A 26,828-nucleotide genomic window follows, 5' to 3' on the forward strand; every position below is an offset into this window, starting at 1 on the left:
TTGTATTGGCTGTAGTTTAACTGCCAGTCATTCAAAGTAATTTTTTATTCTGTCTTCCGACTTATGCGAAATATGTTTTCTAATATGCGTTAATTTGTCTCGTAAAACTGAACTTTCATTGTTTTCTTTATTAGCAAAAGTTATGGTTCAGTTTAGTTCCTAATTGAAAGGATCGTTTAGATTTTTAATCAGTAAAATCCAAATTAGGATTGAGCATGTTTTAATTTGTTTTCCTTTCTCTCTGAAATACTTCCTGAAAGATATACAATTCTAGCATAAGGAATTATTGATTTTGTATATTTTGACTGAAGCTGATGGGGAAATTACATTTGTATGGCTATTGCATGCAATGTAACCAACTGACTACTTATTTTTGTAGATACACAGGAAGTTTGTTTAGGTTCCATGTTCTGTCCTGGATTTGCTTTGTGTCCTTGTATATAAATAGCTTCCTTTGTTTGCTTCTTTATTTCTCTCTGTAAAATGGAAGACCTGTAGCAGGGTATCAGGAGAAATATATAGAATATTCTCAACTGCATTAATGCTGTTATTTTTGGAGTGAAATGCAAGCATGCTGCCTGTGGTATCAGTCTGCTACTAGTATCTCAAATGATAGCCAGAACAGAAATTTAATATGTTATATAAATTATGTATATTTCCATCCAACATCTGATACTAGAGTGAGATGTTTACGATGAACAAAGAGACAATTTATTTGCAGGCATAGTCTGCCACTTGTGCTCTTTCCTTCACCTAGGTAGGGTACATGCCCTCCATATGTGACTGATTCTTTGTGGCTTTAACTAGAACTGAGTGATCAAAGCCAGGCTTGTTAGTCTAAAAATTGTGCAAATTAGTTCACCAAGTGTTGCAAGTGTTAAGCACACGCACCAGTTAAAAAAATGTTCTAGATAACAATTTCACATTTCTGAAAGTTGAAAAGGTTGGGTACTTTGCTGAAATTATAATTTCTTTCTTGTGAACATGTGTGTTGGTGGGAATCAGTCTGATTGAAACAGAGTACCACTAAACTTGTTTTCCTGCTTTCAGAAACCTCTCAAGAAAATAATTTAATTTAACATGGTATTTTGCTTTGTACTTGGGCCATTTGTTTATTTTTTATTAAAAGGCAGTCTATTTAAAAACTTGAAATGAGCTCCTCTCTGCAAATGATGCAAGCATCGTTAAGCCCCATTAAAATAATTCTGTTTAGAATAAGTCTTCAAAACAGCTGAAAATGGAAGTAGCAGGAGAAGATACTGATTAGCGCACGATGCAGTGTTTGAATGTGTCTGTAAACCAATATATCCTACTGTGCTGGAAAAGCATGGTTTTAGTTGTGGATGATGTCCTCTGCTAGGTTTGTGTAGAGCCATTTGGAAGATGCCTGGGCTGTTAAACAAAAGCCTAGCTCAGTCTCCTTGAAGGATAATAAATTACATCCACAAGCAGCAGGCAAATTGCCTGCTAGATTACCTTGTGTCTGTGCTGATCCCTGATGCTGTAGACAGTAAGAGCCCACTGATTGTGCCTGGGCTGATTGCAGCTGGGGAAAGAATTGCTGTGCTACTGCTTGCTTTGGTGTCTGCCTGCTCCTCCCTCCCAAACACAAAGGAGCTGCTTCTACCAAGCTTGGAGGTGACTAGGTTAAAATTGGTCCAATAGGAACTTGGTATGGGAAACAGGGGAAATTGTGCAGAGTTTGTCCATCAATAGATGGCATAGGGTATTCCCTCAGTGTCCTCCATAGGCTTCCCTTCTTCTTAGTTACAAATGAGAAAAAAATATGGAGAAACTGAGTAGGGCACTCTAATTCAGTTGTACAGGGAATAAATGTAAGGAGGAATATCATAAGGACTGAAGGAAATGCAGAAGTGAGGTGAGGTCTTCACTCTCTTCTCTGGTTTAGTCTTATGTATGCAAAAGGGAAGGGAAAGCAGGTGGGTGTTTGGGAAGTGAAGAGGGGAAGAGTCCAGACAGACATCAAGATACCTGTTTGTGTATGAACAATGTTTTGGAAGAAGACTCTGATCACTCATGCTCTTGTGGTGCCTGGCCAGCCAGCTCCAAATTGTGCTTGGCCTAAACCCAGTACAGGAATAGCATAAGTGCCCAGCTCTCTATGAAAATCTGCTTTGGAAAAATTGTATTAATGCCTGAATCACAGTTTCCTTGGAGGCTCATGGTCTCAGACTTGAAGTGGTCTAAACTATTTTCATATTATGCATCTTGCTGTTTATGGTTCCTGATGGGATTTAGAAGCAGCTGGAATTTGTCCCATGCTGCATCTCTCTGCACATTATGGTTTGCAGCAAACCATAGGGGTTTAGAGCAGGGTTAATACCAGTTTAGTCTTTTAAGTTTCATTATGCTGAAAAGCACCATAATTTTTCTAGTCAGATTTTTATATTTAGTTTTTTTCCCCTCTTTTGTGTTTTCCATCACTGCCACCAACCAACAGAATGTAGAAGCAAGTTGATCACTGCTCATTTGATGCAAGGCATTGAAACACCACTGGCTTAAGGAGGTCAGATATTATTAGAATATGTTAGCAGCTCCTGCAGCAAATTAATGAGAGCACACAGAATAAAAATTGCAAATAATTGTTGATTAACCAGAACACCAAGACAGATGTTTGTGTAATAGTAAACAATATTTTGGTAGGTCAGACGAGTGCCAGGTTCCAGTGGTCACCTCCATAAAACAGAAGATGGGGACTGGGAATGGAGTGATGATGAAATGGATGAGAAGAGTGAGGAAGGCAAAGCTGCTATTTCTCAGGAAAAGGTATCTTGTGTTTGTGCCAAGACACTTATACTCTAAAAGACATTCTGTCTTTATGTTAATTGTTAGTATTTCTGGATCTTTGTTGCATAAAGCTGCATAGCTCATGTCTCACTGCATTTGTTTTCCAGTCACGAAGACTGAAGGAGGAGGAGAATGCAGAGGTAAAAATGTCTTGATCAATTTATTTTTCTTCCAAGCATTTGAGTAAAGAGATTTCTTTTTCATGTCTGCTGTTAAAAATGTGAATTGAGATGGGAATATTGTTCTGCTGCCTTGTATGGCAAGTGCTTGTGAGGATAGAGCTGTTATGCCATTGTGCCTGTAACAATGAACTTCAGCACACAGTGGATAAGATGGATAGGAATTTAAAAGTCATATTATGTTTGTGCCCAGGAGACTTCATGAAGATAGGTAATTTGGCTTTTTTTAATGAATCTTTGTAACTAGATCACACTAATTGCTGTCTGTACGGGTAATGAAGGCTGCATTGGAGTAGCTAGAACATCTCCAAATATTTTTTCCTCTTAGTATCTATATCATGACATGTAGCTTATAATTAAAATATTTCCTTCCATAGACAATAAAATAGTTGAGTACTGAAGCATATTAGATTAACTCAGAAGAATAAAATACCATATAGAATTTCATGGCCCTGTGCTAAGTGTGGGAAGCATCACTGCTATAATCAGTTATTTAATAGAATTATGGCTTACAGACTTAATTGTCTTTAAACATAGCTGTTCCTTGGGTGGGTGACCCTTGCCACTTCACCTGCAATTTTAGATTCTCTGATTTTCACTGGTGTCAGAGAAATCTTCGAAAGCCTAGCAACTTCCTGTCAGATTTAGTCCTGTTAGCTCCTGTGATGACCCCAGTGTCTCCATTGCAGACCTAATTTACACAGCTCTTCAGCATTTCAGATACTTTATGTAAGCAGGGTACAAAAATAGGATTTTCACCACACAGTCTTACTGTCTTAAATGTTGAGAGTTCTACTACTTGTGACCTGGTTTATTCAGGTAACTCATAATTTTAAAAAGTTGCTTAGTTTATGAAAGAGAAAAAAACCCTCTGCTTGAAGTCTTCTGTTGATTTTTGTTTCCTGAAATGCTCTACAAGATGACTTGGAACTAAGACTAGTGCATGTTCTCACTGTTGGTGTGTGCCTCTGGGGTCTTTGGGATCCAAATTCCTCTATATTGGCATAACATGTCTGTTGAAGACACAGAAATAATAGTAGCTTATATGAATGGAAGGAATTTTACTGAAGCAGAAAAAACCCTGCTCTCATTTTAGTGGTTGTGAAAAAGAATTTTCCAAAAATTCAATTATGTTTGCTGAAAATACACAGATAATAAAATACAGATCTAGTGTAATTTTTTTTAAAGTGGCTTTGATATGGAAAACTGTTTAAAAAAAGTCAAATGAAATTTGTGATGCAAATCTTTATTTTGGGAGGGCTTCTGAACCCTTTGTAACTTCTGAACAGGCTGTTCTGTGACTGGTGAAAATATGCCAAGGTGAGTATGAAATCATAGTAGGGTAGAGGAGCCTGGTGCATTCTGTATGTAGGATACACTTTTGCTTGAGACTTCATTGAGATTTTAGTTGAGAGCTGGGAGGATATCACAGTGTGAGGGAGGAGTGATAAGGTGAAAGATATCAGTGTTACTGATTTTTCTCTGCTGAAGACATCCTCTGAGCTTGATATCTGCTTTGATGTGCTGCTAGTTCCTTGCATATGGGTAGATGTAAGACTTCCTTAACAACCAAAACTGTTACACAAAAATAATGTGAGTAGCAGTTTGGAATTCTTACTGTGTGCATATTATTCAATAGGTAATTGTTGCTTTGGTGCAAGGTGGATTATAAGCTCCTACACTCAGTGGTTTAATGCAGGCCTTATTTATTACTTGTTTCTCTGTAATTGAAATATGGGAATTTTACTGGTATCAGCTATATTATAGGCTGTGTACTGCAAGTGTTTAAAGTTAGAGAATGTGTTAAATATTCTGTGCTAACTTCAAACTGTTAGCGTGGAAAGTTTTTTGTGTTTTTTTTTTCCCTTTGGCATCCTTTATAAGACTTTTTGCTTTTTTCTCTAATAGTCTCAGCCTGCTGTTAGTGAGGAATACAGTGAAGTTCCATGTGCGGTGAATCTTGTCTTAAGATTAAGGTAAAAGATTCTTCTATTTATTTAGCTGTATTATCTTGATCTCCCTCATTACTCTCATAATATTAACATAAAATCAGTGCTGAAGTGTATAATCTCCCAGTATGACCAGTATGAATAGTGTTTCTGTGACTAATTGCTATCTTTTAATTGCTTACTGAAATAATGTAAAATTAAAAGCAGAATATGAATGTGTCTTCAGGCTAAGTGTACCCTTCATTAAGTATTTTCTTTCTTTTTTTCCTTATAATGCAGAATCACAGTGAGAAGCTTTTAATGAGTTTCTTTCACACTTCAGCAGTCAGCCTCTGACAGAAATAAACCATAGCTGTATTACAAGTTGCCTACTCAAAATGTTTTTCACTGGCAAGTTTGATCAGCCACTGTGGAGAAGAGATGGGTATTTTAGAAAATGGATACAAATATGTTGTCTGACTTAAATTTTTACTTAGTTGAAATTAGTCAGATTACCTTTAATTAAAATTAGTTTATAACTAAGGTTTGAATTGCTTAATTATGCAGTCTAGTTCTTGGATAAAACTATTTCTACATATGAAACTTTGATAGCTTTTTATGTGTATGATAGCTTTTTTAATGTTTTTTCTTAAAAAGCTTATTACCACTCACTTTAAAACTTGCTTACATCCAGTTTGTGTTGACAGGATATCTATGTGAGGTTGTAAATTCCTAATTATCGCTATGGAGAAAAGTTCAGTGTTACTATTTTTTATGCTAACAAAAACACAAGAAGCCAGAAATAATTAGAAAATTACAACCAGTGTGTTAGAAACAAATATCATATCTATGCATAACAAATACCTTTAAAACAGTAGCATCAAAAATTTTTAGTGTTCTGGTTCCACCGTTTGTAATCAGAAAAAAACCAATTACACAGAATGAGTGCCAAGTTTCAAAATCTATTTTCTTCCCTTTGACTACTTTTCTAGTGGCAGCTGCAAAAAAATTTGCATTGCTGCCAAAGGTTGTGTAAAAAAGAGGATTAATGAATTTTATTGTGGGGATAGGAAAGACTTAGTGATTATTTGGAGTAATTTTAGTTGTCCAATTTACATAACTGCCCAGTTATGCTATCAATATTCTTTTTCATCTCTCTGCTGGCAGGTAGATGAAACCATTTACAAACAGACCAATTTGTACTGCTGTGTGGATGTACCAGTGAGGTGCTTTGGTTATCTATAAATGATCATAAAACCCAGAGAGTGATTAGCTTCTTACCCAGTTATTTGCAGTGTTGGCGTATTCAGAGGGCAAACATTTTAGACCTGCAAGTACAGTGAAACATCAGGAATTATGCTTTCAGTTTTCTGCAGCTTTTAAGCCACAAGTGAATGAGGACTGATCCTGGGAGACTTGAGTTTCCAAGCTCTTACTTGCACAATGAACTTTTGTTCTTTTTAAGGATCCTCTTTAATTCATGGCTGGAAAAAATTTCCCTCTCCCTACCTTCCCTAAAAGCAAGTCTGTAGTAATGAGGTTAATTTCTTATTTTTATGAACTTACAGGTGATTATTGGTAGAGAGGGAAGAAACAAGAATTTCTGTTTTAGGAATCAGTTTCCATTAAACAGAAAAAAACAGTCTTGAAAAGCAGGTACGCTCTTGGGCCTGGGAACTCTGTTGGCAGTGTTGAGAAAACCAAAAATCTGGTGTGTAATTTTGCAGGATTTTGTTTTTTTAACTTTCCTGCTTTTGAGGGAAGAATGCTGTGTAGTGCAAACCTCTGTCCTATGTGAGCTCTAGCTGTGTCTGGTCTCAGTGGTAGGAGGGGGGCAGAGTTATAGATCTTGGCACAGACTTGCTTCTGCTGGCAGCCTGAGCATGTGAGTGGGGTCAGAGCTAGCACATGAGCAGTGTGTGTGTGTGTTTGGGGGCAGTGTAGGGGTGTGGGCTGCACTAAGTAACACACTTTTCTTTTGTTTGGCACTTTGTGAAGGGCTGATTTGACTGTGAGGGCTACAAGCTGCCTATATCTCTACCCAGCAGCAGAGACAGTATTTAGAATTTCTGTATAATTGCTAATTTAAAGGCAGGAGTTATTTTGCTTATGGAACACTCACCAAAGCTCAGGCAGCCACTGGCTGACTATAGATAACGTCTTAAGCAAGGTACCTTTGGTAGCACTTGAGTTGTGCTTCCTGTTCACTGTTGACCCTCTTCCCTGTTGAGACTTTGTCATGCAAGTTGATGCAAACAGAGCTTTTTGAGCAGAAACAACTTAGTATGAGGCTTGGGAGTGTGGACCATAAGGTTTAAAGAATAGTGCCTGGGGATTTGGGAGAGGGCAAAGGGTAAAGAGATGGCAACCTTTAAAAGTGACAAGAGGTGGGCAGGAAGAAAGTGCTCCTGCTTTTTTTTTTTTCCTCTTCTACAGTGAGGCTACACCATGACACCCCCCCATTGCATTTTAGGTGTTAGCTTGCATTTTTTTTTTTCTAGCAGTATGTTCCAGAACAAGGTTAATAGTACCCATAAAAATTAAAAATTGCTTTCATGAAGGAGGAATTCTGGCAGAAGAATTAATGCATTTAAGTAATTCTTTACCTGGATGGTCAGGTTCTATTATATTTTTCCTGGTCACAGCAGGGTTGGACTCATTCAGTGATTCAGTAGGGTGTGCTAAATTAACATCATCCTCTGTTTACTGCAAATGCCTTGTTGTGGATCAGAAACACAGCTCACAGTCTGAAATAATTTTTGAAGAATCCCATGGTACTCTTTATACAAATGGTGGTATTTAACTACCTTACTCAAGAAAAGGGAAAACCACCCAGACTAACGGATTTATCTGTCCTTACAGATATTTAATGCCTTTCTGTTTTCATAGTTTTCTCAGTGTGAGCTAAGTTGTCAAAAAATTCTCTACTGTCAGGGTTATATCATGGGCTGGAGACAGCAATTTCCAATTTTTTTTCTATCTTTTGCAGTATTGTGTCCTGGAGTACATTGCCCCAAAAGGGAAATTATCAGCAGGCTGTTTTAGGTAATTCCCTGAAAAGCTCTTGAAAGGATCTAGTATTAAATGCTTAATATGGGCCATTAGTGTTTTAAAGCTCTGATGTAGTTAAGAGACTGTGCTTGAATTTTGCAGTGAGCTGAAAATACTGGTTCTCACTGGCTGGATCTGTTACCACAGTGTGTAACTCTGACCCAGCCTGAGCAATTGCCACTTTGAAATGCCAATGCTTCTATATCCTCACCCTCAAGAGGAAGTGGTATTTGAGAGTAGGGAGGAATGAAATCTGTAATCCAAATTTGTTTCCAGTAAGGCTGTGAACACCGCGTGTCTCAGCATCAGAACCTGGCAGGAACTCTGCAGGGAGAGGCCAAGGCAATTGTCTGTGATTGAGTCTTCCAACAGGACTGTTCACAGCACCAGGGAAGGGAAGTGGGGAGGAATTACCACCCTGGATTTGAAATTTCCAATCTAACCAAGCTGTTGCAGTTACAGATTTAGGAAGGTCACTGGTAGAGGGTTTGATTACTTGGATTAATAACAGATATTTTGTGTTAAATTAGGAGACTTGTTAATGGTTAATAGTTAAGAATTGCAAATTATCTGAAGCAATCTAAGATGGTTAAATTAGCTCCTATGACAGGAAGATAATTTATTGACAGTAATTTAGAATGTCCCAGGACCTAATTTAATACAGTTCCTGCACACTAAATGAATTAAGCCAGTGGAAGAATAAAAGGGGCAAATGGAAATATTTTACTGGCAAATGAATTTTACTGGCCTGTGAATGTGATGGTGTTGGGCAGGGCTGAAACCATTTGAAGTAATTTTTTTTCTGTTCCCACTTAGTTGTGTGGTCCTCCATCTTTCCACTGGTGGGGATGTTCTGGGACTGTGTTGGGTCCCTGTAAAGCAGCAGCCAGCTTTCAGTTGGTTGGTTTGTGACTTCTGATATTTTTGAGGGGAAGGCAAAATTTTAAATAAACTCGATTTTATTTATTTTGTTTTGCCTCACAATTGTTATTGCTCTAGTGGGGCCAGTAAATGGCCCCAAGAGGTGGACTGGGACACAGGTGTGACAAGAATTTAACGTAGGAGCAGACTTTGCTGGTGAAGCTGATTTACTGTAAAGAGAAAGTTTGGCAGGATAAATAGATGAAACCTTTGAAGAGTTTAAAACAAAGCTTAGACTTTTTTCCATGCTTCCCACTCTTTTTGATAAGCTAGTCAGGATCCATGACTTTTAGATGGATGATATACAGATTGTAATTTTTGTGGTGGCCAGGTGTCTTTCTGGTTTACCTAGAAGTCTCCTTTTGTTTGACAGTAATATACTGACAGGTGATCAGCACTGTAAAACTCTGAGGCAGTGGGATTAAAAGGATTCAGGCTTCCAGGCAGTTTTTGATTCAACATGATTAAAACTTTCTTTGATTTGGATCAAGTCAAAAGTTTCTCTGTGCCTTCCTCTCAAAGCCTGTTTTGTGCACTGGGGAATTACAAGGTTCTATTAAAAAAACTCCATATACCTGTAGAAGTTCTTGTAAGTCTTTTGTCTTGATTTCATAAATAAAATCACTTTTCTAGAGCTCTATTCTGAAACACCCCCAGCCTCCTGGCAATGATTGGCCTTTCACACTTTCTGATTTAAGGAAGTGGCATTTTGCTTCAAGCATTGCTGGCTATTTTTCAATGCTGAACTTGAAGAATTTGTTACTGGAATAACAGGTTATAATCCCTCTTCTTGTGCACCACGCATACAGAGGCATACAAAGCAAGGCTTTGTTTGTTTAATCTCTAAGTTGCTGTGGTATTTCTTATCAGTCAGGCAGATGGTGTATCACTTCAGTCATGCAAGCATGCAGTCTGCTTTTAATAAAAAAACACTTTAATGCAGGTTTGACTTCCTTAAAGTGTGCACTGCTCAATAATATTTGGTATCAAAACATACAGTGATACACTCAGAGTGGATAAGTTAAATTACAGGCAAATCCAGAAAGGCAACTATAACCACAATGCACTGTAATGTTTAACAAAGTGATCAAATTATGTGCATGTTGTCCTCTCTGTTATTGAAATCCTCTCTGAATACTTCCAGGTGACTTTTTTAACATTACTGATGTTCTCTGCACTTAATTCCAGTTCCTTCTAGGTTTCTACCAAGCATTAAGATTTTACCACATTAATAAATTCTAAACATAATTGTGTGTGCCCTTCCTTGTATTTCAAGTACTTGTCATAAACTAATGCTTTTCAGAAGTTAAATCTTTACCACTGCTCTTAAAAAAACTTTTGTGCTACTTGAGAGTACTTTCAGAGGAAAAAACCTCATGATCAATACTGCCATCTCTGCTGCAAAAAAACTTGATAGCTTTTTGCTGAAGTTATTCCCACTGCTGATGTATGAGAGCAGGTAGGAAGTGTGAATTTCAAAAAAGATGATGCAAGTGAATACTGCTTTTCACTGCCTGTGCACTGAAATGAGTCACTGATAACTGAGGCAAAAAATATTGTTTCAGAATTTGCTGCTTGACTTAGCTGGAAATGAACATAGCAAGTAAAAAAAATTGAAGGGCTTTTAATGTTCTTCTGATTTAGCTTCTGGCATCAGCAACTGCAGAAATAGAGAAGCAGCATATTTGGATATAGATAAATTTAAAATGTCTCTAGTTCTAACACTTCTTTGTCATAATATGTAGACTTGGGGCTGTAAACCAGTGGATTGAGAGAAAGGATTTAACGTTTATATGTCACTTCTAAAAGGTATCGGTTTTCTTGTGTTTTTTCTGTCAGACATTTCAAGGTTTCACTATCATATCCCATCCATTTCCACTAGATGGAAAGGACTCTAGTTTCTTTTGAGTCTTAAGCAACTTGGACCTATCAGCTATGGATAGAAATATGTTGTCAAGACCCTTCCTGAGGGAGGAGCTATCAGCTGCCCTGGAGCCTTGGACAATGTTCCTAGCTGATCTGATTGTGACCATAACAATTCCCTTGTGGTTGATTTTTTTTTTTTTAATGTGCACTTGCCTTTTCTGTATAGTAAGTGGCATAGAGACAGTAAATCTTTAACAGGTAACTGCTGCTGTGTCATTCCAACAGCTTATCAGCCAAATGACAATGTTTCATTTTGGCATTATGTTTTCCAATCTTGAAAGCATCATTTGGCTGTGCTTTGCTGTTAGTGTTGCTGCTACCTCTTGATGTGTACTGATTAAGAAGTGTTTGTATCATCTGAGGGATCTGCTCTTTACCCAAGATCATGTGATGATTAAATAGTAGTGGCATTTTTTTGTGTTAAATTAAACTGTTGAGTCCTATAACTTGATAGTGAAACATCATATATTAAATGTATTTCCTTCTTCCAGTAATATCTATAGAGGGAGCTAAGTTCTAAACTCAGAGAGTTTTCCCAGAACCATTGAGGTAAATGGTAAGGTTTTGATGAACTTAAAATAATTATTTGGGACCACATTTTATTAATACAGAGAGATTTTAGTCCCATTCTTCTTCATCTGGAAGCAGAAGAGAATTCAAAGATCTCTTTTGCTCTTACCAAAAGCTAGCAGTGATGCCTTTTCATTTAATTTACAATTGACCTGAAGTAATTAAAAGTAAGTAGAGCAGAGCCATCTCTACAGTGCTGAACAGGCATGATCTGCTCTTGATAATATGGTAATTTGTAATGGAGGAGCCTGGGTATTGATTATTAAATGACAGCTGAGCATCAAAGTGTTAGAAATAAAGGCGTTTACACAAGCATGTGGTGAATCCTCTGGAGGCTAATGCTTCTTTACAAATGCTCTGTTCTCTTGTGTTTATATAATCCCACAGGAGCCTTCGTGTTCTGATTCACAAAATTACATTAATAAATATAAATTCCTCTTATTCCTGCTTTGGTTCATCTGTGTACATAGTATCATGACTTCAGAAATCAAGAAAGTGGGGTAGGAGCAGGAAAAAAGTGAACTTTGATTTCTGTTGAGGTAGGAGAGGATTCTCACTTGCTGTGCCTTAGATTAATAGCTAAATTCCACAGCTGAAGCATAAGAAATTTGTAAGGCAGAGAACATAAATGTATAGAGGATTGAGATTGGCTAAACCTTAAATATGGGATGAATTAATTTGTTGACTTGTTTATTCCAATATTTTATTCCCTCATCCTCTTTATAATATTGAAAGTAAAGTGCCAGTTTGTATTTCACTGTTGTCTGTTTATTAACTATGTTCTCGAAATAAAGTTGAAATAAAGTTTTAATTAATCAAAACTGATATAATAAACAGGTACTATGGATCATCAGTGCAGGTATTTAATACTTAAAATTCTGCTTTTAATAAAAAAATGCAACACCTGTGAAATAAGCTACCAGTGTGAAAACAAGGCTACATAGACTTCATGGGGAACTGTGTTTATCCTGGGCTTTCTGCCTTAAGCAGGTGAAAGACAAAAATGGGTGACACTTTATTGAGAAAAGGCAGATGACCTTTTGAAATTTGAGTGACATTTGGTGAGGCCAAACATTTGTCTCTCCAGCATTTTTTCCAGCAAGAAGAAAAATGCATGTAAAATTTCTTTTAAATAAACCTGCAAACCCCACTCTTCTGTCCTTCTCCCCCCTCAATTGTATTTCTTGTATTGTATGCACTAAGATCTTGCCCTAGAGATGTAGAATGAAAACTGGATGAGTACAGCTCTAGGATGTATAACCCACCTATCACTCTGATTAGTCCACTTCATTTTGATGTGAACTTCTGCTTTCTCTGCAGTCTAAATGAGCAAGTCATTTGAATTCTTCTGTGATTTTAATTACAGCAACAACTGCAGTGAGGTAGTGCAAATGCCAAGCTGCTTACCCTTGCTTCTTAGGCTATGCTGTCTTGTTTTTTCATTCTAACTTTGCTTCCATGGTAGTTTCAATGCAGTTCAAATTTTAGGTGGTAGGAACATCTGTGGGTCTGAAGTTTTGTACAAGTGAGATAATTTTTTTTTAGCACGTGTTTTTTGTTAAAGCGCACTGACTTGGCCAGTGTCATCAGTCCCTCATGGTGAGGGAGCTTCTGTCCTGGTGGGAGTAGGGCTTGTTAGGAATATGAAGAGGGGAAAAACTGACTGGTGAAGGGTGCCATGTGGCACCATTTTATGGTGCTTTCATAATAAAATTTCTACAGTTTTGGTTAAAGATGAGCTTATTTCTGTTTCTAGAAAAGAATTAATATTCTGCATTCTGCTGTTGTCTCTTGCAGTCATGAGTCAGCTGTGGTGGTTACCATTCTGTCAGCACCTGCATTCTTGGATGCTTAGCTCCCTACATCAGGTTTTGGAAACCACATGTGATGATTGAGTAACTAAAGTCTGAAAATTAGGCAAGCAATGCAGAGACAGAATGTGGATGTTCTTACACACCTGCACACACACACTGGTTTTGGTTAACCTTGTCTGAGAAATTTTTTTTCTTACATTGGGAAGGAAGAATATACAGTTATTTAGCTATGGTAGGATGCATCTCATCCAGGAATACAGACTCTCCCTGAGGGCTGTATGGAAGATGCTGAAGCTTGTGTGAAATAGAAGCTGATGTTTTTGATAAGTCTGCATAAGAAATGAAGGATAAATTTGTGAGGGTAAGAAAGATGGCAAAATTGAAAGAAAATCGACTGCTTGATACATAATCAAAGTATTCCAGCATGTTTTAGTCCTAAAGTTTAATTCCAAGACATCTCATTTTCCTGAATTGCACTTACATGACATACATTCTACTTTTAAGGACAAAAGAAATAATGACATTTAATGTCTCTAATTTACAGTTGTATCATTACACAAACAATTTTCTATTTTAATTCAACAACGCACATCTTTTGTCAATCATGTGGAACAGAGATAATTGACTGTAGCAGGAATTGTGCTATCATTAGGTAATTATTTGAAGGCTTCTTTAAATGCAAATGCCTGAAATCTCTCTCATGTCTTATGATTTTGTCAGTAGAACCATGTCAGTCTGAATAGTTGCATAATTTGTTTATTCTCTAATCCTGATTTTGGTCAATATTAGCATTGTTTTGCAAATAACTTCCTTCAAAACAGAATATCTTTTATATCCTAATGACAGGATTGCCAAAGTTTGTAGGTGAGGGGCTAAGTGGGTGGCCTTTGTGCTTTTTCAACTTCCTTGAGGAAGCATTATTCCCTTGAAATCAGATTTAGCAATCTTGGTGTGCACGTCAGGTGCTTCTGATGAAAACAAAAAAACAATGAGGAGTTGCAGAACATGCTTTCACAAAGTGGGAAATTTTAGATTCTGAAATTACTTTGCCTGTAAGATGGCTGCCAAAATGTCTTAGCATGGCATGCTTTGGTGCCACCCTTATTCAAAACATTTGGAATTCTTCCTGTTGGAGGTGAGCGCATAATGAAAATAAACTTGAAGTGAATAAAAATGCACAAAGCACTTAAAATTTACTACTTTATAAAAAGAGATGAGGGATGGCCTTGTTTTATCCATGATAATCAAGGTATATTAGTCTGTAATGCCACAGAGCTAGAAGCACAAAAGAGGTATTATAAGAGATGGTGTAAAGGTCTGAGTCGGCATTTTAAAACAGAAATAACTTTTTCACAAATGTATTTGAGAAAATAGGAACCATTAAGAAATTATGAAGAAGATAAAATTATTAATTGAAAAGTTACTAAGTGCCTTTTTTCTAATCCTATTTCTATATAGCAGAAATCAAGTCTGTATGCTGCTGCATGATAAGAGTGTAATGGATGTAAGATAAAAAAAAGGAACAAATGAAACGCTGCTTGCAAACTCTGCCTGCAAATTAATCAACAAATCCAAACAGTTTTCACCAAGGGAGCTAGCAAACTAATTTGCAGTTACAGTGACATTAACTAGAACCAGAGAAGTGTCTAAAGGCTAGAAAAGAGCATGAGGTGCTTTTAGGGGAGAACTCAAGTGCATCTGCTATTTGGTGGATTATATATTGGAATACATAATTTATGGAAATCAATAAATGTCTGGCAGGTAATGGAACAATAAGCAAAAGCACTTACAGGCTTCTAGCAAATTAATCTTGCCAAACTTTCATTGTTTTTCTTTCCTCAATAGCTGAATACCATTATAAAGAAAGCAGCAGTGTCCTAAGTTCAAAATAGTTCAGAGTGTAACAATTCTCAATAGCAAAGTTGGATTGCTGAATATATATCAACCTTTAATGAATTTTCACCTTGACTAAAATAAACTGATGTGACTCCTTAACTTTTTAATTGGGATATTTTGGAATTTGGAGACTAACATACAGCCCATGTGCATCCTGCATGAGGAAGGAGCATAACAGGAGCAGCTCGTCTTTCAAACAGCTGTGAGAAGCTGGTGATTTTCATAAGAGTTCATAATTACTTGGTGCCTTTTTATATAGTAGATATTCTGCTTATGGGAGGTCTGTGGAAAGATATAATTAGAGGACCTAATGGATTAGGTTTCTTGGTCACAGAATCAAAATGGTTTGGCTTAGAAGAGACCTTAAAGGTCATCTAGTTCCTACCTCCTGGTTTACCTCTAAAAAGGTGTGAAAGTCTTTATTCACTTGATTTGTTTCTTCTGAAGTGTGTGCAGGAAATGAGTATTTGAGTAACGTAGACATTCAGTCAGAACATTTCTTATTTAAGAATAATGCTAAGTTTTTGTGCATTTTCCTTTTTTTTGGAAAACAGTTTTTGTCAAAAGGGAACCTGGAGATAGGTCTTTAAGTTGATGTTTTTTATGTTTTTTGTTGTTGTTTGTTTTAACAGAAAGCCATTCATATTTTTCTAGGAGAGAGAGAAAGAAGCTGATAATGAAGCTGGCTAGCTTCATTATCTGCAGCTTTGTGTTAGTGATCTTAACTTCTATAGTTCTTTATTTAGAGTAGAATTTTGGGAACCCGAAACTCCTTTAGCTTTGAAGCATTTAGTAGATTCAGTAAATGAGTACTTTTCATTTTAAGCACTGCATGTGGCATACTCATTTTTCAGGGTTTGCTCTCTTACTGTTGTGTGTGCTGCCAGTCATTCTGGCTTTTGTGTTTCTGTATGATGCTGGTTTTGGCTCTGTAATATTCCTAGAAGTATTTAGCAAGCAGTAATAGATGTAAGTCAGAGCTGAAAATGCCTACCTATTGGATTTAGCTTTCCCACAGCAAGACTTCATGGCCTGGTATGCTGAAATAGGAGCTTGCATACAGTTTCCTTACTGAGGAGAAGAATAATGAACTGCAAAGCACATTCTGTTGCCATTAGCATTTCAAGTAGATTGAGCTATTCATTGGAAAAAGAGGGGCTACAGCAATTAGGTTCCTCCCTGTGCTCAGCTGACTTGTCATTTCCAAAAACGAGATGGACGTCTGTTTTGCAGAGGCAAATGTTTTGTTGATGGAAGAAATTATTAACTAAACCTGAAGCTGTAAACATGCATGGAATGGGGCACAGTATAAGGCTGTAAAGGAATTCTATAACATTGCCATTAATTCCCTTAAGACTGTATCACACACTGAACTTGTTAAAACACTCTTTGAGGCAAGCAGGAAGACAAAAAACCTTGGGATTTAACATTTTACTGCTCGTTTTATGTGTAGGTGGAACCTCACTGCTGAGACAAGGATGGTCAGTGAAAGAATTTACTCATTTGGAGTAAAGAATTTACCCTTTTATAAACACTGTGCATTACCACTACTTTTCAGCATTTAACATTTGCTGGATACTTTGTCTCTTAAACATCTTTGTATAAATGTGACCCCAAATAAGGAGCTTTAAGTCCAAGTGAATCTACTGTTGTCCTTGGAGGATAAGGTATCTGACTCAAACTGTGTTGAACTATTAGAGTCAATATGGCACAATGCCTTTTGAATATGAAAAGGAAAATATTTATCAGAGGACTTTATTTTATCCTTTATGGTACTGAATGCATTCTCAACTCAAGCATATTTTTCTGCTAGTTTTCCCAAAATGCTGCCATGAAAATACAATGGAGTCTTTCCAGTCTGTGTACTTTGGGAGAGCAGTATTTTCATGAAAACACACAAAATGTGGTTGTCAATGCCAGAGGTATTCTTTGGGTGTAGGAACTGAATAGTAGTTCTGTCCTTCATTACATTTTAATGTACGCACTGACTGTTTTTCAGGAACTCCAGGAAAGAACTTAATGACATACGGTTTGAGTTTACTCCAGGCAGAGGTAAGGCTCCTGCAACTGAATTATTCTCTTACTGCTTAAAAATGCATTTCAGAAATGGATTACTGCTTATGCTTCATGCAGACTGCCTCTCTGGAATGTTTCCTACTGTGCAGAGCTTTATATGGAACCTCAGTGGAGTAGGAATTGCAAATGTATGTAAATTCTAGTGGCAAGGTTGCATAATATATATATTAGAAAACTTTATTCACAGTATACTTTTATCAATTTCATGTCTTATTGAAATTATCTATATGGTATATAAGATCTTGCCTAGCAGTATTTCCATTTTCACATTTGGAAAACATTGTAGGAAATAGAATATAGTAGCCATAAAAGTGTACGTGGTGATGGTAGTAATATTTGAGCTTCTTTCCCTTTTATAGTAAAAGATGGTCTATTAACGACAGTGCACACCATTTTTCAAATGCTGTCTTCAGCTGAAAGTTTAGCTGTATCTCTAGCTTTGGTATTATCACCAGAAAGAAATTCTGGTATTGAAACTTTAAACTCTGCTGCATACTTATAGAACTGTAGGCTTTCCGGTGCTAAGAACTGTAAGAACTTGTACAGCGGCCTTTGTTTGAAAAAATCAAGTGTTACTGGGATGAAATGCATAGAAGGCTAATATTTTGAGTAAGAAGGTATCATCCTTGTTAATCTGCAACCCTTTGAACTATGAACCTATTTTATATTCCTTAGAAGTCAGTATTCACTTTATTTAGAGAAGCCTTCAAAGAGCTTTCACCTAAAATTAAATCCAGGTTGGAAGAGGTGTCTCTTTCACAGTAAATCATAGTATCTTTCATGTGCAGTAGTTGTGTGCATGGATTTATTCTGTGTTGTCTACCTGCTTTTCTCATTGATTTTGGCAATGAGTAAAAACAAAAAAGGCCTGTTACTTAATTTGGCACAGAACATCTCAGTTTGCCAAAATAATTACTTGGGAAGCAGTTACTTAAGCCATCTGAGAATTCCTACTTGGTCAGAAATAAGAGGATAGACTGTTCCTATAGTCACTCACTGAGACAGCCAGAAGGCAGCTCTGCTTCTCATCTCCAGAAGCTGCAGCTGGCTCAGCTACCTTGCTTTTCCCTGTGTGTGTTTCTTGAGGAAATGATAAAACTTCATTTAACTGTCTCAAAGCATGAGCTCCATTAGGGTGTTTGGTGCTGGGGACAGATTACAGTTGAGATTTAGCTAGAATTTCGGCTTGTTCCTGCTGTTCCTGCCTACTTACATATAAGCCTTCTAAGGTCTTTATGCAGGGCAAGTACTAGTCACAGGCACTTAGGAATTCACCCACTCAGGTACAACAGTTAATAGGAAATCCACCCAAAGCTTTGAATTTCCTGATTCACAATACTTAAAAGCTATTTAAAACCTAGATCTCAAAATAATGACTGTTCATGTAAGTCCTTTATGCCACTTGCAACAAACAAGAAAGCCTAGTCAACCATGTTTCTGCTTAGATATGCACAACAAAGGAGGGCATAAAGAAAACCACGCTAAAGCATAGTTTATTTTCTTGGTTGTGAAGATACTGAACTTGCAAAATGTGTATGAGGATGTAGTTAGATAAGAGAGAAGTGCTGGTGGCCAGGAGAGGTCTGTGGGGGTTTGCAATGAATCATTACCTTATGTGATTTGCTGTGCAGAGGCTGATAAGATAATTATCTTTTTTTCCTCCTAATTAAAGATAATTTTGAATTCAATCCTGCCTCCCTGGGTGTTTTGGAACTAAAATATATATTTTTGTTGAAGTGCATTGGATGACTGATACGTTTTGTTGTTTTTCTGGACTCTCACACTTATTCCTTTCACCTTTTGGACAGACACAGCAGATGGCGTTTCTCAGGAGCTGTTCTCTGCAGGCCTGGTTGATGGCCATGATGTAGTTATAGGTAAATTACATTTTTGTTTGCAATTATACTCTTGTGACAAGTTTGTGTTAAATGGATGTGAAAAAATGTTTTCTCTGATGCTGGTTTTCAGAAAATCTTTTTTGTCCTAATTTTGCTTTCATGTATGCATAGTTCAATCAACAAGGCAATTTTGATACCAGTCCAAGAATTGCTTTTAGAAGTCAGATCTCTTCAGTGGTTTGAGAGGGGTGATATAACATATTTCTCCTGAAGGATTATTGACAAGTCTATGATTGAGCATTTTTGTGATAACTTCATTTTTTTTTGTGTAACAATAAAATGATTTGTCAGTAGGATACTGCAGAGTGTGCTTTGGCAACTCTGAAGTTAGTCTTCTGTTTGGGTTCATAGAAGGAGGAGCAAGACAGTGTTCAGGACCTATGAAATTGCATCTAGTGGTATTATTTCTGTATTAAAAAAAAAAAGGTACTCAGAAATGTTTTCTGATGACTGAAAGATGCTTCTCTATTTTTCTATTCCAGGCTTAGTAACGTTTTCATTTTTTTTCTTTTATTTGAAATTCAGTGCTTCATAAAGGTGATTAATTTGGAAGTGCTTATTTCTCGGCATCTTCTTCCTTTTTTCTGGATGCTCAAGACCAGCAGATGTATAATCAACAAAATCAGAGCGGGGGATAATATATGCTAGATGAGGGAGAACTGAATTAAGGAATAAAACCTAGTCAATTTTTGTGTTGTGGTCAAAACCAAATTCTTATCAGTAGGTTAAGATTTCCTTACCAAACTCCTCAGTGGTATGGAGAGTGTTTCACTGCTCCAGAAATTCATTACTCTCCTGGAAGATTATCTAAAATACATTTTAACTGCATTTGTAGTTAAACTCCTTCTGAGAGAAGCAAAAAAAGTACTTTTTGCTTTTTGATGATCAGAATACAGATTAATTCTAGCTGATCTAAGAACTAAAATTCTTATCAGTTCTTTTACCTTTATTTCTGAAGAACAAAGAGGCTTGCAGATGACACAAGCTGTAGGCACTCTTAAAGTCACTTCTACTGCATGGTTATTTTAAGGGTTCAGGAGGAGGAGTTGCTTGGCCTTGGTTTGTTGTCATTTAAACATCCAGTATGAAAAATTTCATTACCAGACTGCTGATAATATTTCTGGCAGAATTTTCATTTAGAAAAAAAAGACATTTTTTTTCTGGATAACAAAATAATTGTTATTGGACTGCCTGGGCAGTCAGGTGGCACTTTGAGTCATAGCTGGTGATGCTGCAGTGCAAGTCCTGCTGGGACCCAGTGAGAAATTCTTTTCCCTTCTTCATTTTCCCTTTGCTGCAAAATTCCATTTCAATGCAAAGTGCCAGTACTTCTGTGAAAATGGCAGCATGAATGGGATTTGTTATCATCTTGCAAGGGGCATGATGGGGGAAAGGCAAATGAAAATAGATGTCCCTCATGTGATAAATTCCCATCCCACAGTGATAGCATTTTGGTCCTTGAAGAAGCACAAATATTTAAACAAGATTTTCCCTATCAGGCTTGGTTAGAGACACAATCTAGTGATAAAAGTTTACTTCCTTGCTTAGTCCCTGTTTTGAATTGCATCAGACTTTGTTTTTTAGGATTATGATGGTTCCTTCTGTACTTTCATGTTTTATCTTTTACTGTGGTACTAAAAAAATCAAAGGAAATAAAATTTCTTCTATGTAATGAAATGAATCAAATTGTATTTAATTTCAGTAATTCCTCTTTAGTTTATATTAATCTTTATTTAGTTTGTATGGTGGGTTTTTTATGATGTAACTTACTTCAAGCTCCACAGGCACAAATTCTTGAGTGAATTCGTGTTATAATCTTATGTCTGCTTCACCTGTGAAGTTTTCAAATATGTTTGGACATTGTTACCTTCCTAGAAAATTACTTCAGATTTCATATTTTACTGAAGGAATATTTCTGCAAAATGCAATTTTGCTTTTAATTAAGTTAAAAATTAAAATTTGCACTTTGTTAGAATATTTCACTGTAACAGTGCAATCTTAAGAAATGTTTCAGTTTAAAGCCAGAGGTCATATAAGAGAGCAGATGGTGTTTAAAATGCAAATCTGCTTACAAAAATAATTTTCTGTGTAAAATTATGTTAGCACCTTGTTCACTCAAAAGGTTTAAAATCTTCCTATATAGGAATAAGGGAATAGTATGGAAGAGCTTCGTTAACCTTCTTCACCAGAAGAACTGATTCCATTAGTTTCCAGATTGAAAGCAGGTGATAAATTGCCTTTCATTTTTTAGCTGACACAGGGAGAAATTCAGCCACTGTAACCTGAATGAAAACAAGATTCTGAGATAGTCTCATGGAAGCTGTTCCTGTAGATTCTTTTCATGGATGTTAAAACATGTAGAGACATGGACAAGAGAGGAAGGTGAAAATCCATGTTTTTATGTTGAACTCAACAGTTTGTTGGCATGATGGCTGATCTTCTGAAAGGACATTTAAATAGGACTCAGCAAATGCTGTTGTGGAAGAATGGCCATGGCATGTGTGAGCTGAAGTTGTTAGTGTATAGAATTTAAAAGCTGACACCTTAAGTTCTATAGAATTTGCTTCTAAGCATCAGCAAGCTTCACTTGAATCTTGCTGGATTTGCTTCACTTAACACAGGCTTCCCAGGAAGATTTCCTTTCTGATGTACATGAAGTTCAGCTCTCTGTTCTGCAGAAAAGGAGAAATCCCGGCTTGACGTTCGGGTTTGGCTCTGATTGGCTGGTTTCTTTTAGCATTGTTTCACACAAGGTCCCTAGATCATGGGAATCAGCACAGAGATTTGTTTAAAAGCAGACTAGAATTTGTGTTTGCAGAGGGGAATGAGCCTTGGAGCCAGTGGTATCTTGCTGATGAGGTATTTTTATGCAGAAATATCTATGTTGAATCAGATAGGGAATATTTTCAAAGTTCCTTTTGAGATAATGTGTCTCTGTATGCAATGCATGTATATTAGCTGGTAAATGTTCATCAGGTAATGCTTCATTATATTTTTGATACCATAAGGAAAACTCAAATCATATCAGCAGTTGATTCTGTTGAAAATCACGTAGTTGCAGTCCTACTCCACTGGTGTATACAGTGTGCATATAACTACAATGAAGCCTTAGACTACAGTTAATTTCCTGGAGTCCTTGCTTAAATTTCACAACCTGAAGGTGTATTTACAATTACTAAATTGCAGTATATACATAACCACCACACCCTTCCCTTCCTGAATACTGAATAAATAAAAGCCTTGATGTCCATGCCATCAAGAAATGTGCAGTTGCCCTCTACTATATTAATGTACCTTTTAAAAGATGTTTTTGTCAAAAAAGTATCTCTGAATACTTTAAGCATCATAGAAGATACACATTCACTTTTAAATACATGTGACGTAAACTACTGCTGAAAGTCTTGGTTGGAGATGTTGGAGATATCCACTTAGTAACCAGAGGAAAAGCTTTTAGTCAGTTAAAAATAAAGCTTCCTGCTGAAAGGCCTAATGTGTTTAGAAGAACCAGCTGAAAACCAACAGATTGTATTTTGTAATGAGGTTATATTTTTAATGTAGCAAGCTTTTTCATCAATATCTTGAATATTTTCTTGTACGTGTGAATACAATAGATGCCATAATAGTTTGATACAATGACTTTGTAAGTAAACAGAACTTAAATTGGCATCTAGATTTATAAAGAAAGTCCAGTATGGCTGTGGATAGGGTAATAACCATGAGTTTAGAGAACATGTATCTGACCAAATCCAGAATAACATTATTTCAAGGACTGCTAAACAGTAAGTAATATATATAACATAGTGTAGCAATAGTATATAGTTACCAATTACAGTAGTAAAGCATTTGAAATTGAAACAGCTGACTGTCTTACAGTATGATGTCTGCTGCTGCTGAAGGTACTGTCATAAACTAAAATAGAATGATGAAAAAGCACCAGCCCAGCTTGTTAGTACAGTTAGTTTATGGTGGCACTGATAATCCACATTCCTAGAAATGGACTTACACAGTAAATATCCTTTTGCTTTCCTAGGTTTTGCTCTGCATTTGCTTATACCTCATTTTACTTTGTCTTTTTAGAGTAGTCATCTTTGAAATGGAATGAAGTGATGACTTTTGTTTAACTAATTCCAACTCATCTTACTGCAGTTAGGAAATGGAATAGAGCTGCACGAGTGGAAGACATACTGCATACATTTTTGTGTTCAAAGAGCAGTATGGGTGGCTAACTGGAACTGCACTGCCATTTGAAGGCACCTTAGGTTTGTCATTTAATATCAGTGATATTTTGAGGTGCACTCAAAATTTTTGTAATATTTAGGAAATTTTTTAGAGGTTTTGTTTGTTTTACTTGTGGTTCAAACTGAGTTAAATAACTGAATTTTTATTAAATGTATCACGGTTTTATTTATTCCAAAGCTCAATTTACTCATAAACTTTCTAATGAGAAAATGCCTTTATAGGTTCTTACAAATTAATTTCAACTAAATTAGATAGACTAAATACTTTGTGTTTACTTTTACTATATTATCCAGAAAGAAAACATATAGATTTAATGAAAGCCTGACTGTATTTTCAGGCATTTTGTAGAAACCTTTGTGCCTTCAACATGTGTACATAACTCAGTATCTCTTTAGCAAGATATGCAAATACATTACAAATGGAAGAATATCTCTAAAATCCCTGGAGGCTTTAACAAGGACTTAAATATTTCAACACATCTGGCTCATTTAGAGCTAATGCACTGAAGGGTGACTCATAATGATGAGACTGCCAGGAGTTCTGGAAGCTTGAGGTGCACCTGCAGCTAATGAATTTTTGTGTCTAATTGCACCTAAATTATTTTAGACCTCCTATGTTGGATGTAAGAGGTGCACTGGAGTAAGTGCATTGTGTGAAGCTGGCAGGTTTCACGGAAGTTCCACTGTGATGAATTTTCAGTGTGGTGAAAATGTAAAGGTTCAAGGTGCAAAAAACCTTGTGTTAGGTGAATAATCACTGTTGCTGTGGTTTATAGCAGAACTATAAATATGTGCTATAAGAAATTCTCCAAGTGTGCAAATTATTCTTCACACACATAAGTGTGTGTTCATGTGTCATAGTAAATGTGCCTGTCTTACAGCCATGATAAAGTAACTAATTATAAGTTACTTTAAAGAAAAATAAAAGGTAGAATTGACAACTGCCTTCAAAGAAAGTTCCTTTTTTCATTCTGCAGTCTGCTGGTTCCTACTTAAGTGTGCGAATGAGGAATTAATCCATGTGGTTATTAGTGGGATTAGTTTGAGTTTTGCCTGATACAGTAAGTGATAAACTCTCTGCTCCTTATAGATTTGAATCAAAGTTTAAATGACTTCTTCTAGTTAAGAAGAAAACAAAGCAAAAACAATTGTGAATTTGAATCAGAAATTGCAAAAGCAGCAATGTATGTAATGTTCCTGTTTTCAATAGTAATTTACTTGCTGTTCTTTATTTCCTTGGCATTCACTTCTCTGCCAGGGGCTAGTATGTCAAAATAAAGATTTATTGAGGTTCTTCAAACTAGATGTGTTCTATTTCAGAACCTAACTCCAGCACATCAGGGAGTCTTTTCTAAATATATTCTTCTTGTTTCAAGTTTCAGATACAAGGTATTGAAGTAGCCTGGCTGCTATTTCATCTTCTTAATAGTTTTGTCAGAACATTATCTATAATTCATAGCTGAACTTGGGACAGGAGGACTTGTGAAGACCTGATAAGGAAAGGAGATTGCAAAGTAATAATATGCATAGCAGAATATGATCTGCCTTATTTCTGCATAGACCTATATTTCAGATCTAATCCAGTGTGATGAAGATACTTGTTAGGGCTGTCTTCACTATCTTGATGATTACCAAACTGTTGCCAAAACCTGTGTCTGAAAACTAGCATTTGATATCTACATTCAGTCATAGGGAAATTATTTTTTCAACCTAGTACTCTCATTCTTTTGTATAGAGAATTTAAGAGAACAATTTACTGTAATATTTCAGGCTTGTTAAATAGCCCTGATAGCAGTGCTGGGGCAGCAGGTCTAAATTTTTATTATAAATGTTCATTTGAGAAATAGACTGAGGTCTAGAATGCTCAGGATCCTCAAAATGAAGGGGAAGTGATAAAATATGTATATACTCATTCCTCACCTTCCTAAATAATCTACTCCATTAGGCACATGAAGAAGCAAGGTCTGAAATGTACATAAGTATTTAATTACCCAAATATATTCCATTTATCCTTTTAGAAAGTAGAATATCCTTTTACTTTGTTTACGTTATCCTTTTAGTGTGTTTTAAATTTGCAGTGGTTATCCTAAGCTTTTTTCATATCCTCTAGGGGAAGAAGAATCAATTTGAAATATCAACTCTCATTTTTTTATAAGTTTCTGGGAAAAGCTACAATTTTCCAGTTCTACAATTAATATTTTAAATTATCAATAAAACCAATTGTCACAGTTATGGTATTTTCTTTTTTTTTTTTTCTCTTCTCACACACTGTAGAATATAAAATGTTTCTTTGGAATCAGATAGCCATTCTAAGTAATTGAGAATTCTGGAGCTTAATAATGTGTTATTGGAACTGATATAGGTAGATATCTAGCACTAACTTATGCCACTTTCTATTTGGATACAGTACTCCTGTTTTATAAAATGTGCTGCTTCTGTTGGTGTGAATTTTTCCATCAGTTACGTAAAGAAAAATTACAACTTGTATATTACTTTACCAAGCCTTAGTTTTCCAGTTTTTGCCTGTGACCCCTGGATATCAATACTCCATGTTAATTGATCTTAATTCACTTAATATGAAGACATTCAAGGTCTGCTATTATTTTGTACATGTATTGAGTTGGTTTTTTTTTCAGTTTGAGCAAGGGTAAACATTGCAAGTCTTTATTTGTGGGTAGAAGTCAATCAGGAATATCCCCCCTGATGTCTCTGCCATTCATTTGAATTACCTAGGGTAATTGGTTCGTTGTTAAAGCTTTGGTCCCAGCCAAGCCTCTCTTTTTTTTCTTTTTTTCTTTTGGAACAAGATGGCCTGGTGCCAAATGCTGTTTAATATCCTTAATGTCTAAAGTTACATGAGCCAGCCTAAACCTAGGATGTCTGTTTGGAATAAGAAATTAATACAGTATTGGGGCTGAGAACTCATATGAACCACAGATCTCAAGTGGTGTTAATAATTGTTTTAAATTGTGAAAAGTGCAGGTAGAAGTTGTTCACTAGGATCCCTGTTCACTGGGATGCTGTAGGAGACCATTTCCAGTCTTGGTGTTCCTTTCAAAGCAGAAGTGCTTTGGCCTTCTGTTGTCCCGTACCTGCCCTCTTTAAGCTGTGTTTTCTGATGGTGAAGCTGCAAATCGAGCTGTAAGAAATTATCGTAGTATCAAAAGTTGAAATGGAGATCATTTCCACTGTCTTTTATCTATATCTATTGATTCAGCAACACACTTTGAGAATTCAGACAAATTTGTGAGCCTTAATCTCTCTTTGATAAATTCCTAATGACACACTCTTCATAAATAATACACTTCTAAATGTTTTTAATGCTTCTGCCATATCAGTGTCCAATAGCTTTCGCAGAGGAGAAGCCAGGTTTGCTGTTGATCTTTCTGTTTTCTTTTATTTCTTACTTACAAGAATCACGTCCAGGTCCTTGCAGTCCTTTACAATAAACACTTGCTGGTTAGCTGCCACAGATCTTCAAGTGTTTTAACATTTCCCTTGCTCAGTAGAGCAACTGAAGGGA

At 36.3% G+C, this 26,828-nt stretch overlaps 1 protein-coding gene across 3 annotated transcripts in view; it reads left to right on the forward strand.

Annotated features, from left to right (window-relative positions):
- The window catches only part of STK39 (serine/threonine kinase 39), a 75,642-nt gene that overhangs the window by 38,711 nt on the left and 10,103 nt on the right, over nucleotides 1-26,828 (forward strand). For all 3 annotated transcript variants that reach the window (XM_036386877.2, XM_036386876.2, XM_036386875.2), the window contains 5 exons: nucleotides 2,665-2,787; nucleotides 2,916-2,948; nucleotides 4,896-4,963; nucleotides 17,093-17,145; nucleotides 18,978-19,046. In XM_036386877.2, the coding sequence (XP_036242770.1) occupies nucleotides 2,665-2,787; nucleotides 2,916-2,948; nucleotides 4,896-4,963; nucleotides 17,093-17,145; nucleotides 18,978-19,046 (346 nt within the window). The remainder of the gene's footprint in view (nucleotides 1-2,664; nucleotides 2,788-2,915; nucleotides 2,949-4,895; nucleotides 4,964-17,092; nucleotides 17,146-18,977; nucleotides 19,047-26,828) is intronic.

The sequence above is a fragment of the Molothrus ater genome, chromosome 7 (genome assembly GCF_012460135.2).
Source record: "Molothrus ater isolate BHLD 08-10-18 breed brown headed cowbird chromosome 7, BPBGC_Mater_1.1, whole genome shotgun sequence".
NCBI classification, from domain to species: Eukaryota; Metazoa; Chordata; class Aves; order Passeriformes; family Icteridae; genus Molothrus; species Molothrus ater.